Genomic DNA, 12339 nt, shown 5'->3' with positions numbered 1-12339 from the left:
TGAATTATTAATTATTTTGTATTTTTTTTATTTAAATGAACTTAAATTTAAGATTATAATATCTGTTTATAAACATTTTTGTTTAGAAGGCCTTTCTGTTTTTGTTTTTTGAATGAGAGTTTCAGAGACAAATTTTCTTTATTATCATGAAAATAACACTGCAATGGAACAAATCATGAAGATAAATGACTGGTCACTTTAGTTCTGTCTCTTCACTCTTCTGTCCTCTTGAGATTATTTACTGCTCTTCTAAGACCTTGTGTGTATCACAGTCTGCCCTGTGGGACTCCTCCAGCATGAGGAGCATCTAATTTATTGACAACGGGGAATGCTCTTACTGTAAGATTAATATTTCTGTCTTGAACATCAAGTCGCAGCATGTCATCTTTTCACTGTGATGAACAAAACAAACTGAGTGAAACGTTGATGTTTGTTCAGGATGTGAAGTGTCTCTTCAGGACTCTGTCCATCGATTGAATCCATTGATCTGAGATTTGGGCTCAAGTGTCTTTGATCTTTCTAGAATCCCTGATATCCAAGAAGCAGTTAAAAGACAGCTGGATCACAGGAGGACCATTTGAGCACATTGTTTTGATCATTGTCTAATCTGAGAGGTGGTGTTTGATTCACCGTGATGGTGTTGTTCAGACAGATTTGATTTGGGGGTGTCCAGTATGGGGCTCATTTAGGGATGACATTATGAGTAGGCAAGATGACCAAAGTCTCAGCGTGTAATTTTTGAGTTTCAGAGTCAGGTTACAGTCGACAAAACCAAACAAATCTAACCCGGTTTTGATTTTCCCAGTGCAGATTCAGCAGGTTCTCAGCACTTGCTATGAACATTATTTTTCAACACAGGGTTTGATCCAGAGTTTATGATTAACTCTAGAGCATGTGCACCTGAAAGATTGACTTCTGCAGTGAATACCCAATCATACAGAACATGGAGAGTGTTAGTTTGAGTCACAATTCACATTCCTGCTGAAGATAGAGTGTTATGAAAAAGAAAAAAAAATCTTGAATTTAATTCAAAGCATTTACAAGACGAGAAAAAAAAAAAAAAAAAAAAACATCTGCTGGCAGGAAAGTTTGAAAAGGCCGCTGAAAGAAAATGTCTGACTATAAATACAAGTGAATCAACTGAATTTATTTAATTAATTGATGTACATGTAAGCATAGAAATTGGAAAAGCTCAGTGAATTCAAGTGTGGTACTGTGATATAATGGCCCAAGGCACAAATGTTGAGGATCCAGATGCAGTGATGTTTTATTGAAGGGTCATCCACAACCATAGTCAATAACAGGCAAGCCTCTAAAAACAGTAAATCAGTTCAAACAGTGACAAGGTTACAAGGCATAGGCAAATGGAGAAATCCACACAACAGGCTGAAGTAACAAGACTAGACACAAGGGAACATAATAAAGTGACTCAAAAGCGCAAAGGTAACAACTGCAAGATCTAGCGATGAGTAAGTGAGAAAATCTGGCTTTTATGGACAGAGGTGATGATGCTAATGACAAACAGCTGCAAACAATCATGGCTGATAGGCCGGGCAGAGAGTTTTGGGTAATGGAGTCCAAAACAGTGAACTCAGCCTAGGATGGAGTGCCCTCTGGTGGTGATCATGAGCACTCTCACAGGTGATCGTGACACCACCTTTACAATAAGTCATTTTGTGAAGATATTCCATATTAAACTGACTGTAAGTGGTATTTTTTAAAGTGGAAGTGTTTAGGAACAGCAGCAACTTAGCCATGAAGCAGAAGACTATGTAAAGTCACAGATTTGGGTCGTTGAGTGTTGAGGCAGGCGGTGCGTAAAATTCGCCAATGCTCTGCTGATTCCATAGTTGAAGAATTTCAAATTTCCACTGGCATTAATATCAGCACAAAAACTGTGAGGCGGGAGCTTTGTGGAATGGGATTGTGGAACTCCATATTAATGTCTGTGTATTTAGAATGCATTAAAGTCCCTGTTGGTGTAATGGTCAGGTGTCCCAATACTGTTGTCCATATAAGGGCTTTTCACACTTGAAATAGTTAACCCTGGGTCATTCTAAACCCCGGGTTAATGGAATCCTGGCTTATCTTGCTTCACATTTCTTACTGCTCATAATTTACCCGGGGTTGAAAATTAATCCTAGGTATTCTTAAGCTGACGTTTCAAATTGAACATTCCTAAACCCTGGGTTAACGTTCTCATTTGCATATTTGAGATGTCAGTGCCATTGATTGGATAAACGCAGCACGCGACCTGTTTACTTAGCTCTAGCAATGCGCATCCTTGTATCGCCAGCTGTACTATCGAGTTTGTACTGAATGGACATTTCGGACTATAAAGGTAAGAATTCTTCACTCAAATTGTTAAGTTTGTTTGCCAGCATTTGACATTTTTCCCCTAAAACGCTTATTTTATATACATTGCGCAATGTGTTTCTGTGACTGTCCAAACCGCTGCAAATACGGGTACATGACTGGTTGTCTGTTGCTAACCATAAACATTCTAACACCTCCGAAGCACCAGGTAAAAAAGTGGTGCTACCGTCACTTCTAAATTGCAAGTGTGAAACTTTCCTTTACCCAGGGTTAAGCGCAGTGTGAAAAGCCCTATAGTGTATATGATTTAAATGTAAAAGTTAAATATTCATTGTCAAAAAATAATTACTTATGTGTAATTAATTAATAATATAATGTATATAATTCTTGTAAAATCAGCAGCCAAAGCCACACACTTTTGTCTCTGAATGTTTTCACTATGAATTGCTTTAATTTTGAGCAAGAGATACAGGGGAGTTGGTTTTATAAACTTTGCTCACAGCTGATTGGTCCAGTTTTGTTTTGTGATCTCTTAACCAAAATAGAAGCTGTTCTGGATCAGGTCCATTAGCTATGTAGATTGCATTTCCATAGCGATGACAACTCAAACGTATCTTGGTAACCACTGAAACCAGCTTTGTGAAATAGGCCACTGCCAATCATAGTTAAGAATTTTGGGGTGGCCAATCTTGTCTGGACACACCCCTGCTCACTGTGATATCTTGACCATTTAGATTCTGATAATCAGCATTAATCCATTTGAAAGGCTTAACAAAAGACAGCTTATCAGCATAAAACAGAGACCCAATCACATTTAATGTTATTATTATTTTTTTTAATAAAGAACAAATGGGCCAAAACAAGCACATGAAAGGAAATTAGCTATATACTCCTGCAGAGAGATCAACATAATCAAAGTCTATTTCCCTGCAGTGTGCTTTTAAAGATAAAGTTCATCCAAAAATGAAATTCTGTCATTATTTACTCACCTTAATTTCTAAAAAAAAAAAAAAAAAAAAAACACTGCATGACTTTATTCCATGGAACACAAAATAATATGTTTAGCAGATTGTTTGAGCTGCTCTCATTTTATAAACTTACAGTGAATGGTCACGGGGGGCTGTCAAGCTCTAAGAAGAAAAGTAAATGGTGACAAACTTGTCTTTTTGAGTGAACTATTCCTTTTAAAGGTCTGTTTTTGGAGTGAGGGCGAATTGTTCATGCAGTGTGTTCTTTTTTGGCAGTGAGTGGTCACATCATTCACACGCAGCCTGTCTCAGGGGTTCGGCTGGACAGTTGATCCTCTGACAGGCCAAAGTTTGAATTCCCCTCACGATGCTCCTGCCTCCCTTTTACTGACAAACACCTTTTCCCCTTCCCCTCATCCTCTGATCCTCCTTCTCTCGTTCAGCACAACTGGCTGGAAAGAAAAATCGAAACTTAAATCTCTTTAATGTCTCAGTTGTTTCTTCTCAAGAGTAAAGACATTAAATGAAGAGCAAATGGACACTGATTTCTAAGTCTCCTGCTTTTCAGCAATCTCACTTGTTTCTCGTAGAGTTTCAGAGAAGTGGAATATAAGTGAGACATTCTTTTAGTCTCCTTTTTTTGAGGAAGAGATTTCCTCTGGGGACTTCTAATATGTGGGGTTTCCCAGTGCATGTTGTTTATTAAATTTCATACTTTCATTGTCTATTCAAAATCCATTATGGTCATGCACACAGAGGGCAAGCTGGGTAAAAATGCTCTCTATATAACAGAAAGAGGGCTGCAATTTTATGAGGCAAATGCTGAAGTGTTTCTCCAGGGGCGTAAATCGCGGGGGGGACGGGGGGGACATGACCCCCCTTATCTGAGTGCTGTCCCCCCCAAAAAATATAATTAAATACCACTCTAAGTATTGTACATAAATGATATATTTTTAAAATAATTGTGTAAGAATTAAAGCAATACAAACGCAAACAGGCGTTTTAAGTTTAGAAACATTTTGAGTCACCCCTCCCTTGCCTCACAGTGGTTTGGTCCACCGCGCACGTCACACTCGTGCGTGTAGAAATCCGGCGGCGCCGGCGGGAGAGAAGACAGACTGTAGTTGAGAGGAGCTCTAGTAAGTCGGCTGTTAAGGCTATTTTATTCAAAAACATCGGATGGAGTGGTTATTTTTGCTTTAATGATGACGACGCTGAGTAATTAGTCATAACAAAAAAAGCAAGATGATAACATGATTTTTTTTTTTTCTCCGTGAGCTATTTTAGCAATTATAATGTTACCTAGCGTGTTTGGTAGCTTGTTTACAATAGTTTGTTGGATACTATGTCAACCCACACCAACAACAATTAACCGTGTGATAAGAATATGTGAGCTGTAATAAGGCTAGAAGATTTACTGTGTGTTGGGTTTTGCTCAAAGTATATTCATCGTATTTTGGTGACTTGGTTGTAAAAAACTTCAAAAATATTCCAATAAATAAATGATTTTGAATATTTTGGTCAATTTAGTAAGTTTTTTTTTATTGAACCAAAGAGAACATTGAGCATAATGGCAGTCTACATGCTACACTAATAATAGTTGTAAGGTTTTCTTCTGTGTAACATTACGTTACATATATCCTTTATAAGTAAAATTGTGGCTGTATTATTTGTGTCCCCTTCAAAAATTGCTCTTGAGAAATTTTATGTTTATTGTCCCCCCCTACTGTCCGATGAAATTTACGCCCCTGTGTTTCTCACTATCTGAGTTTTGTGGTGGAAGTTATTGCAAGGAAAATGTGAAGTTTTTGATCACTGAGAGATCAGATGATACTGTCTTTCATGCTGGCGTGCACTTGAACTTTATTCTGTCTCTTCGATTTCTCTTTATTCCTGTACAATAATATCCCTTTTGATTGTGCTTGATTGAATGTGCAATGCTGATACTCTACTAATCTAAAGTACTCTCACATCAATTTCAAAGGGATTCTGAAACAGATGGACAGCTAAAGAGCTTATTGTAGAAGTTACCAGGGTTATTATAGGTAACTTAAACTAAAAAATGTAAAAAATGAAAGTGATATACTCTATTAAAGTAATCCATACTCGGAATTTGTCCTCTGCATTTAACCCATCCAGTTAGTGCACACACATTAGGAGTAGTGAGCAGTGAACACACACACACACACACACAAACCCGCAGCAGTGGGCAGCCATTTTTGCTGTGGTGTCCAGGGAGTGGATTGCTTATGGGCACCTCAGTCGTTTCCTGCCAGTATTGAGAATCAAACCTAAAACCTTCAAGTTACAAGTCTGACTTCATAACCATTAGGCCACGACTAACTGAAAACAGCTATTCCAAAGCAAAAGTTCTCCATATGCATTTTTAGTTTAAGCAATGGAATAACTCAGCTACGAAGTAGATGGGAATTCAGCTGAAAGCTCTCCAAGCTTCAGCAAACAAACAATCCTTAAGGTTAAACCCTGCGAGTGGTCAATAACAGCAAGCTTCTAATAATGTCACACTTGAGTGGTCAAGCTGCCTAGGGCTAATGCAAGTCCACCTGTAAACAGGCCAAACTGCTCTGGAGATCCTGCTGACCTGGAGCTGTTCTCCAACTCAGTGTTTACGTATGCAAAGCTCTCCTCTCCTGCTCAAACTAAGGTACCGCAGGGCTTTGATCCACATTTACTGCCACAAATCTCTGGGGGGAAAGCTCATGGAAATGCAAGCTGAGGAACAACGGAGTAACCTACAGCTGCTAGCTCAGCACTTTGAGTGCCTTTGAAGGGAGCGCAGTGGGAGACTCTGGACAAATGTTTGCTGTGGCAGTTTTAGCCGATAACATTTGTAAGCTGTCCCATAATACTGAGAATTTGTTGTATGAAGTGCTCACATGCTGTGCTTTACGCCAAATACAGATTGAATCAAACCGGCAGGTCCGTATAAAAGCAATACACTGAGAAAAAAAAAAAAAAAAAAAAAACTTGGTTTCCAGTAAAATTTCAGTAAAAAGTGCTCAAATGCTGTTCCATATGTTCGATACAGATTAAATAAAATCAGCACATCTATATAAAACCAATACACAGCAAATCAACAACAAAATAAACAGTTCAAAGGGGGTGCTAAGAAAAAAATTAGTGCATCAATAATGTCAATACCCTGCATTTATTGCATTTTACTTATTTAATTTTCGATTTTACTTTAAAGGTGCTAAAGAGGATGTTTTGTTTTATACATTTTTGCTATATTACTTGAAACTGTCTTTACTAACGGATAAAAGACTATTTATTAGGTGCACTGAAAGGAAGGAGACAGGAATAACAACCGCAGATTATGAGTTACATGCGGTGAGTCCGACATAATGAATCCAAAAAACACGACACAGTGAGCGAATGCCGGTGGTAAACACTCGTGTTCCAATACTCGTGCACGAGTTTTGGGAGCCGTTCCTTTGAATGAGCTGTGAAGGAGGGGGGCTGTTCTTACGCATGCGCTCATTTCAAAAACTCAGTAACAGTCTTTGGATTCTCAGTCGATGAAAAAATCCTCTCTATCACCTTTAAACTATACATTTACAAGGTCACATTGTAAAGTGTGCACAGTTATTAAGCACAGCGTCTATTTCACTGAACATCTTTATAGAAGGTATGCATCGACGCCGCTTTCCCGCCGGAACGTGCTCCCTCAGCTGGACTGAGTGGCAAAAGAACCTGCTGCATGACTGGATTTAATAGGGGAAACTGTGAAAACGCAAGTAAAATAAACGATTACACTAAAGGTTGGATTCGAAAGTGTTCCTTATGACATGTCAAATAAACCTAATCCATGGATGTTGACATGCAGCCAGGAGTCGTTTTTTCTGACAATTAAATGTGCCTGATTTCGACGCCAGGGAAATACATAAAGCAAATCTGCCTGAGAATATTCTAAATAACTACAACATAGGTAGGTTTAAATCCGAGTGATCACTTATATCAATGTTATATATATCGTCATATTGTCCGGCCCTAAAACTTGTGTAGTTTTTGACAGTGTTTATTTAAAAACACACAATTATGCAGAATATAAGATGGTAAATATTTAATTGTTGAGTTGTCAACACAATATATAACAATACAATATATATGGTATGATTTTACCTCAAAATCCATCGTTTTGACACAAAATGATAACTGCAAATCCATGTTTCATGCCTGGAGTCCAGTGATCCATTTGCTTCTTTTTTTTTTTTTCTGTAGCTTTCAGCAGTTTTTCGGCCTAGTGCTGCCACAGTATTAAAACATTAATGACTGACTGACTGATTGATTGGTTGGTTGATTGATTGATTGTTGAAACTTTTTCATTGTTTGTTTTTTTCAAAGTTGGTGGCCTCTGATGGTGTTCAACAGAGCAGACCCGTGACGGTGGACATCCTGGTCATCGATGCTAATGACAACACGCCCACCTTCGCTCAGGTGTCCTACAGTGTGGAAATCTTCACTAATATGCTACCTGGAGAGACCGTCCTGCAGGTGAGGACACAGGACAGTTACACACATCAATAAAGCTGAGAAATCTTCACTTTGCTTATGAGAAGCCATTTATGAATCATTTATTCATATAGCAGAGTATTTGTTGAGAACTCGTAATGTGATTTGGAGTGTGAAATGAACTCGGCACAATGTTTGTTTCATTAATAACTGAGGATTCTGGTCAAACTACTGACTGTGATTCAACAGTGCCTGGAATGCCAACATTTTTTTTTTTTTTTTCTGGTAAAATAAGTGCAAAATGCATTGAAAAATGAAGCGCAAACAGTCATTCAGCTAAATGAACATAAAGGAGAGCAGGCAATAAAGCAACCTTTTAAAGAGGAACCAGATTATATGAACTGCAGCTAATGAACTGGAGTGACAAACTGCAATGAGTCATACTGTGATCTGTTCACATCTTCAACATTACTGAAGCCCTTTCAAATGCAAAAATTATTTTTTTCCTCTGAGGAATCTAGTGGATTGTTTGCTACCCTACTAACTTAGTCCAGACCTTCTTTTGCGACCCTACTAACCTAACCCCATGTTTTAGTTATACTTTCAACAGTGTAGCATTTCCAGGAGTCTCAGCCTCGGACCATTGGCTGAACATCTGATGTATAAGGCACACAAAATGTGAAACACTTCATGAGTTTCGTCATCTGATTGATTACATTTTCAAGAAACACCTTCTTTAACAGTCTGCCTGGAAACAAAGCCTCTGTGATGCCAAACCCCCTCATGGAAAAAAAGTGTGAAAAATTCATTGTGAGATTTATTGTAGTGAATTGGTTCATGTGGCCAATTCATATGAACCAGTACAATACATGATACATTTCATGGCTTAAAGGATTAGTTCACTTTAAAATGAAAATTACCCTATGATTTACTCAACCTCAAGCCATCCTAATTGTATATGACTTTCTTCTTTCAGACAGGCTTTATAATGGCAGTGCACGGAAACCACCTGTTTGAAACCCAAGAAAGTGCATCCATCCATCATAAACGTACTCCACGCGGCTCCGGGGGGTTAATAAATTCCATATTCAACTTAGGAAGAAAGTGAAACACCTCTCGCAGTTCAGAACACTTATGCTACATTCTATGCCTTCTGTGTTCAACTTATGACTTTTTCATTAGTTGAATATGGAAGGCGGTCTGGCGGAAGCTAGATATTTTACTTTATAACATTAACTTTTATAACTTTTTACACAAACACATTGCTTCGTTTCAGAAGGGCTTTATTAACCCCCCAGAGCCTTGTGGAGTACATTTATGATGAATGGATGGATTTTTTTCAAACAGGTGGTTTTCGTGCACTGCCATTATAAAACTTCGGAGCATCAAGATGATTATTAACATAACTCTGAATGTTATGAAAGAAGAAATTCGTATACACCTTTGGCTTGAGGGTGAGTAAATCATGGGGTAATTTTCATTTTAAAGTGAACTAATCCTTTAAGTGCTTCTGTTTTGGTTTTGTGTTTTTTTACCATGTTTTGTATAAATGTGTGTTTATTAGTTTTATTAGTTAGTTACCATAAACAGCATTGTATTTTATCTGCTCTTTGTAAATCTGATATTACATGTAACATGAATATATTTCCCCTTATTAGCTACATTTAATGTAGCTTTTTCCTTAGTAGTTTGTTCTGTAGCTAAAACTACTTTTTTTTTAGCTTCAGCTAAGCTTTTTTTTTAAAGTAGCTTTTCTATAATTAAATTGCTCTAAATTATTCAGTTTCAGAGTAGCTTTCCAAGCACTGATTTGTTCAGATGACCTGTCCATCTGTCTCTCTCATTCTGCCTCTTTCTCTTGCCACGTTCTGTGAGCGACAAATGCATCTAAAGTACATCAGTGCATTAAAGTTCAGTTCAACAGCTTGTTTAGTTCGATCTATGCATGCTATGCTGATTAATCCTGTTATCACTAGTACAATTTTTAGGTTGTGTATTGTAAAAAAACATTTGACACTCCTGTAAATAACCAAACTCTGTATAGACCAGGATTAAACTCTCAAAAGACAAATGACAACTGCATTCATCATCATTGTGAAAGTGGCTTGTGTAGACATGGTGGGCTGGCAAAAAATGGGACAAAATGATATAAAGTGAACATAATGTGTGCCTCTCAGTCCCTCAGGCTACGGCGTATTCACTCTCTTTCTCAGTAACGATTGTCTCAGCTTTATTTTTGTACTCTGCTCATGTTCCGCTCTGCCTGTGTTTGTCTTATTCCATCACGGCTGGGTCACAATTCAAAAGAAAATCAGACACATAAAGGCCTGTAGTTTCTCTTTAAATAACAAGCTGCCCAGATCCTCCTGAAATGAGGTCACAGGTCATAGCTGGGTCACCTGAGCCACTTGGATGTGTTTTATAAGCCATATTTGCTGCCCTGGAGTGTATGTGTATGTGTGTGTGTGAGTGTGTGTGTGAATTTTTTATTTATTTATTTATTTTTTTTCCTTACCTCAGCACTCCAAGCAGCTAAAGGCACGGTGGTACGGATCAGTGCTTCTGGAGAGTTTTCTCAATAATGAGAGCTAGGGATGGAGGTGGCGCTTTCTTATTAGCAGGACTTTGAATTAATTACCCTTAGGGTGTATTTATTGCCCCGGTGCTTTTAAAGATGATAACGTTTAAAGTGTTTACATCTAAATGCATGTCTTTAAACCTTATCAAAAGTGTTTAGTCTTTGATCTGTACCTTTGTGTTTGAGAATTTATCCTGAATAATCATATTACGCTGCTTTTAAACCTCATTAATACCCAGAGTCTAATCTGCATTTTAATAAGGATGGATGGATGGATGGATGGATGGATGGATTTTCTGTTATGGTTGATTTGAAGTAATGAATGTAGAGATTAAAGAAAGAAAAAGTTCAGCAAGTAGAACTAATACCTCATCTGCAAATATTATGAGAATACACCATGGTATTAACCAAGAAAAAAAGTACCAGGCTTTTGAGCCTTGTACCGTGGTACTACCATGTTTTTAAGCCTTGTACCTACCATGGTATTCAATAAACTATGCTATCAATCAAACATTCATCTGCATTAAAACACTTAAATGCCTGAAATTATTTAAATAAAAATAAATAAATAAATAAATAAATAGACATTACTTTTTCATGCCTTGATATCATGAAAGTCATTGATATTAAGAAAATTATTATATACTATATTTTCTTTTAAGTGGAATGAGAATGTCATTGAAATTTCTATGGTAATAAGTTATAATATTTTTATATTTAATTTTTTATTTTTTTTGTATTTCATTTAATTTTTCTAAAAAAAAAAAAACAATTATATATATATATATATATTATTCATTCATTAATACAATTTATTCACTATAGTTTAACAAAATGGTAAAAAAATATGACAAGATCTCAGAGTTAAACTGAAAATTAATCTTATAATATTATGTCAAATAACATAACATGGTCAGGTCAAAGTGTTTTTGGCTCCAAATTTGTATCAGTTTTACTGGTAGTCCACTGAATGAAGGGTATAATATGTCAGTTTACTTTTTTTTTTTTTTTTTTTCTATCCTCACTTACATAAATGAACTATAGTGTCCTGGTTTTAAAATAACACCAAAAAGATTACAAAATCTGAGTGCATTGCCATATTTAGAATTGGTAATACCATACTGTGTGCGTCACACAGACAACGAAGAACAGTGGAACATAAACTAATGTGGCTTAAAATTCTGTTGTCTCTATTCTGTCAGTTAACGGCTCAGGATGCTGATGCTGGTTTAAACGGTCTCATCACATACGCCATCCTGGCTGGAGATCAGGGCGATTTCATCATCAACAACCGCACTGGACGAATAACGTTAGCACCAGGGGTCTCGCTGACTGTCGGCCGTTCCTACGCACTGACCGTTAGAGCGGCGGACAATGCTCCAGACTTGGAGAGGAGGTCAGATTTGACTTAATTGCATCAGTTTGGGCTCTCACTGTTTGCTTGTGTCTTTGGTCTTTTATTTTCTTTGTTACTCCTCCTTTATGTGCATGTAGGAGCTCCATAACTACGGTTTACATAGAGGTTCTGCCGCCCAACAATCAGAGTCCCCCACGATTTCCCCTACAGACCTACAATCTGGAGATCAGTGAGGCCATGAGAATAGGAGCCATACTGCTAAACCTGCAGGTACACGCACACAACCTTTGCTTGGAATGAAATATTAGCCTGCTGTTTGCTGCATACTACACAGTAGCCTATAAACTAAAACAGCCTTCTATTTTTTTAAACAATATTTAAATATGGTCATGCAAAACATGTAATGAAATAATTCTAGACCTTGAAATGTCATGGATATTAATACAATTCTATAAATATATATTTATAATATTGATACTTTATTTATAATATATATTTAATATCATATTTTATAGAAAATATTTTAATACATTTTAATTATGCTTTGTAGTTTTTTGTTTTTATTAATTTTTTTTTTTATTTTTTTTTTATCATGATTATTATTGTTCTAAACTTTAATTGACTTTAAATTGCTATTTGTGTTCACA

The 12339-nt window shown here is 36.9% G+C and overlaps 1 protein-coding gene across 1 annotated transcript in view; it reads left to right on the top strand.

Moving 5' to 3' along the window:
• The window catches only part of pcdh15a (protocadherin-related 15a), a 280344-nt gene that overhangs the window by 156319 nt on the left and 111686 nt on the right, over window positions 1-12339 (top strand). The window contains exons 13-15 of the mRNA XM_067385538.1: window positions 7650-7799; window positions 11538-11731; window positions 11830-11962. Coding sequence (XP_067241639.1) covers window positions 7650-7799; window positions 11538-11731; window positions 11830-11962 — 477 coding nt within the window. The remainder of the gene's footprint in view (window positions 1-7649; window positions 7800-11537; window positions 11732-11829; window positions 11963-12339) is intronic.

The sequence above is a fragment of the Chanodichthys erythropterus genome, chromosome 5 (assembly GCF_024489055.1).
Source record: "Chanodichthys erythropterus isolate Z2021 chromosome 5, ASM2448905v1, whole genome shotgun sequence".
NCBI lineage: Eukaryota > Metazoa > Chordata > Actinopteri > Cypriniformes > Xenocyprididae > Chanodichthys > Chanodichthys erythropterus.
Note: the sequence above shows the minus strand (reverse complement) of the source record. Positions and strands in the feature narration are given on the sequence as shown.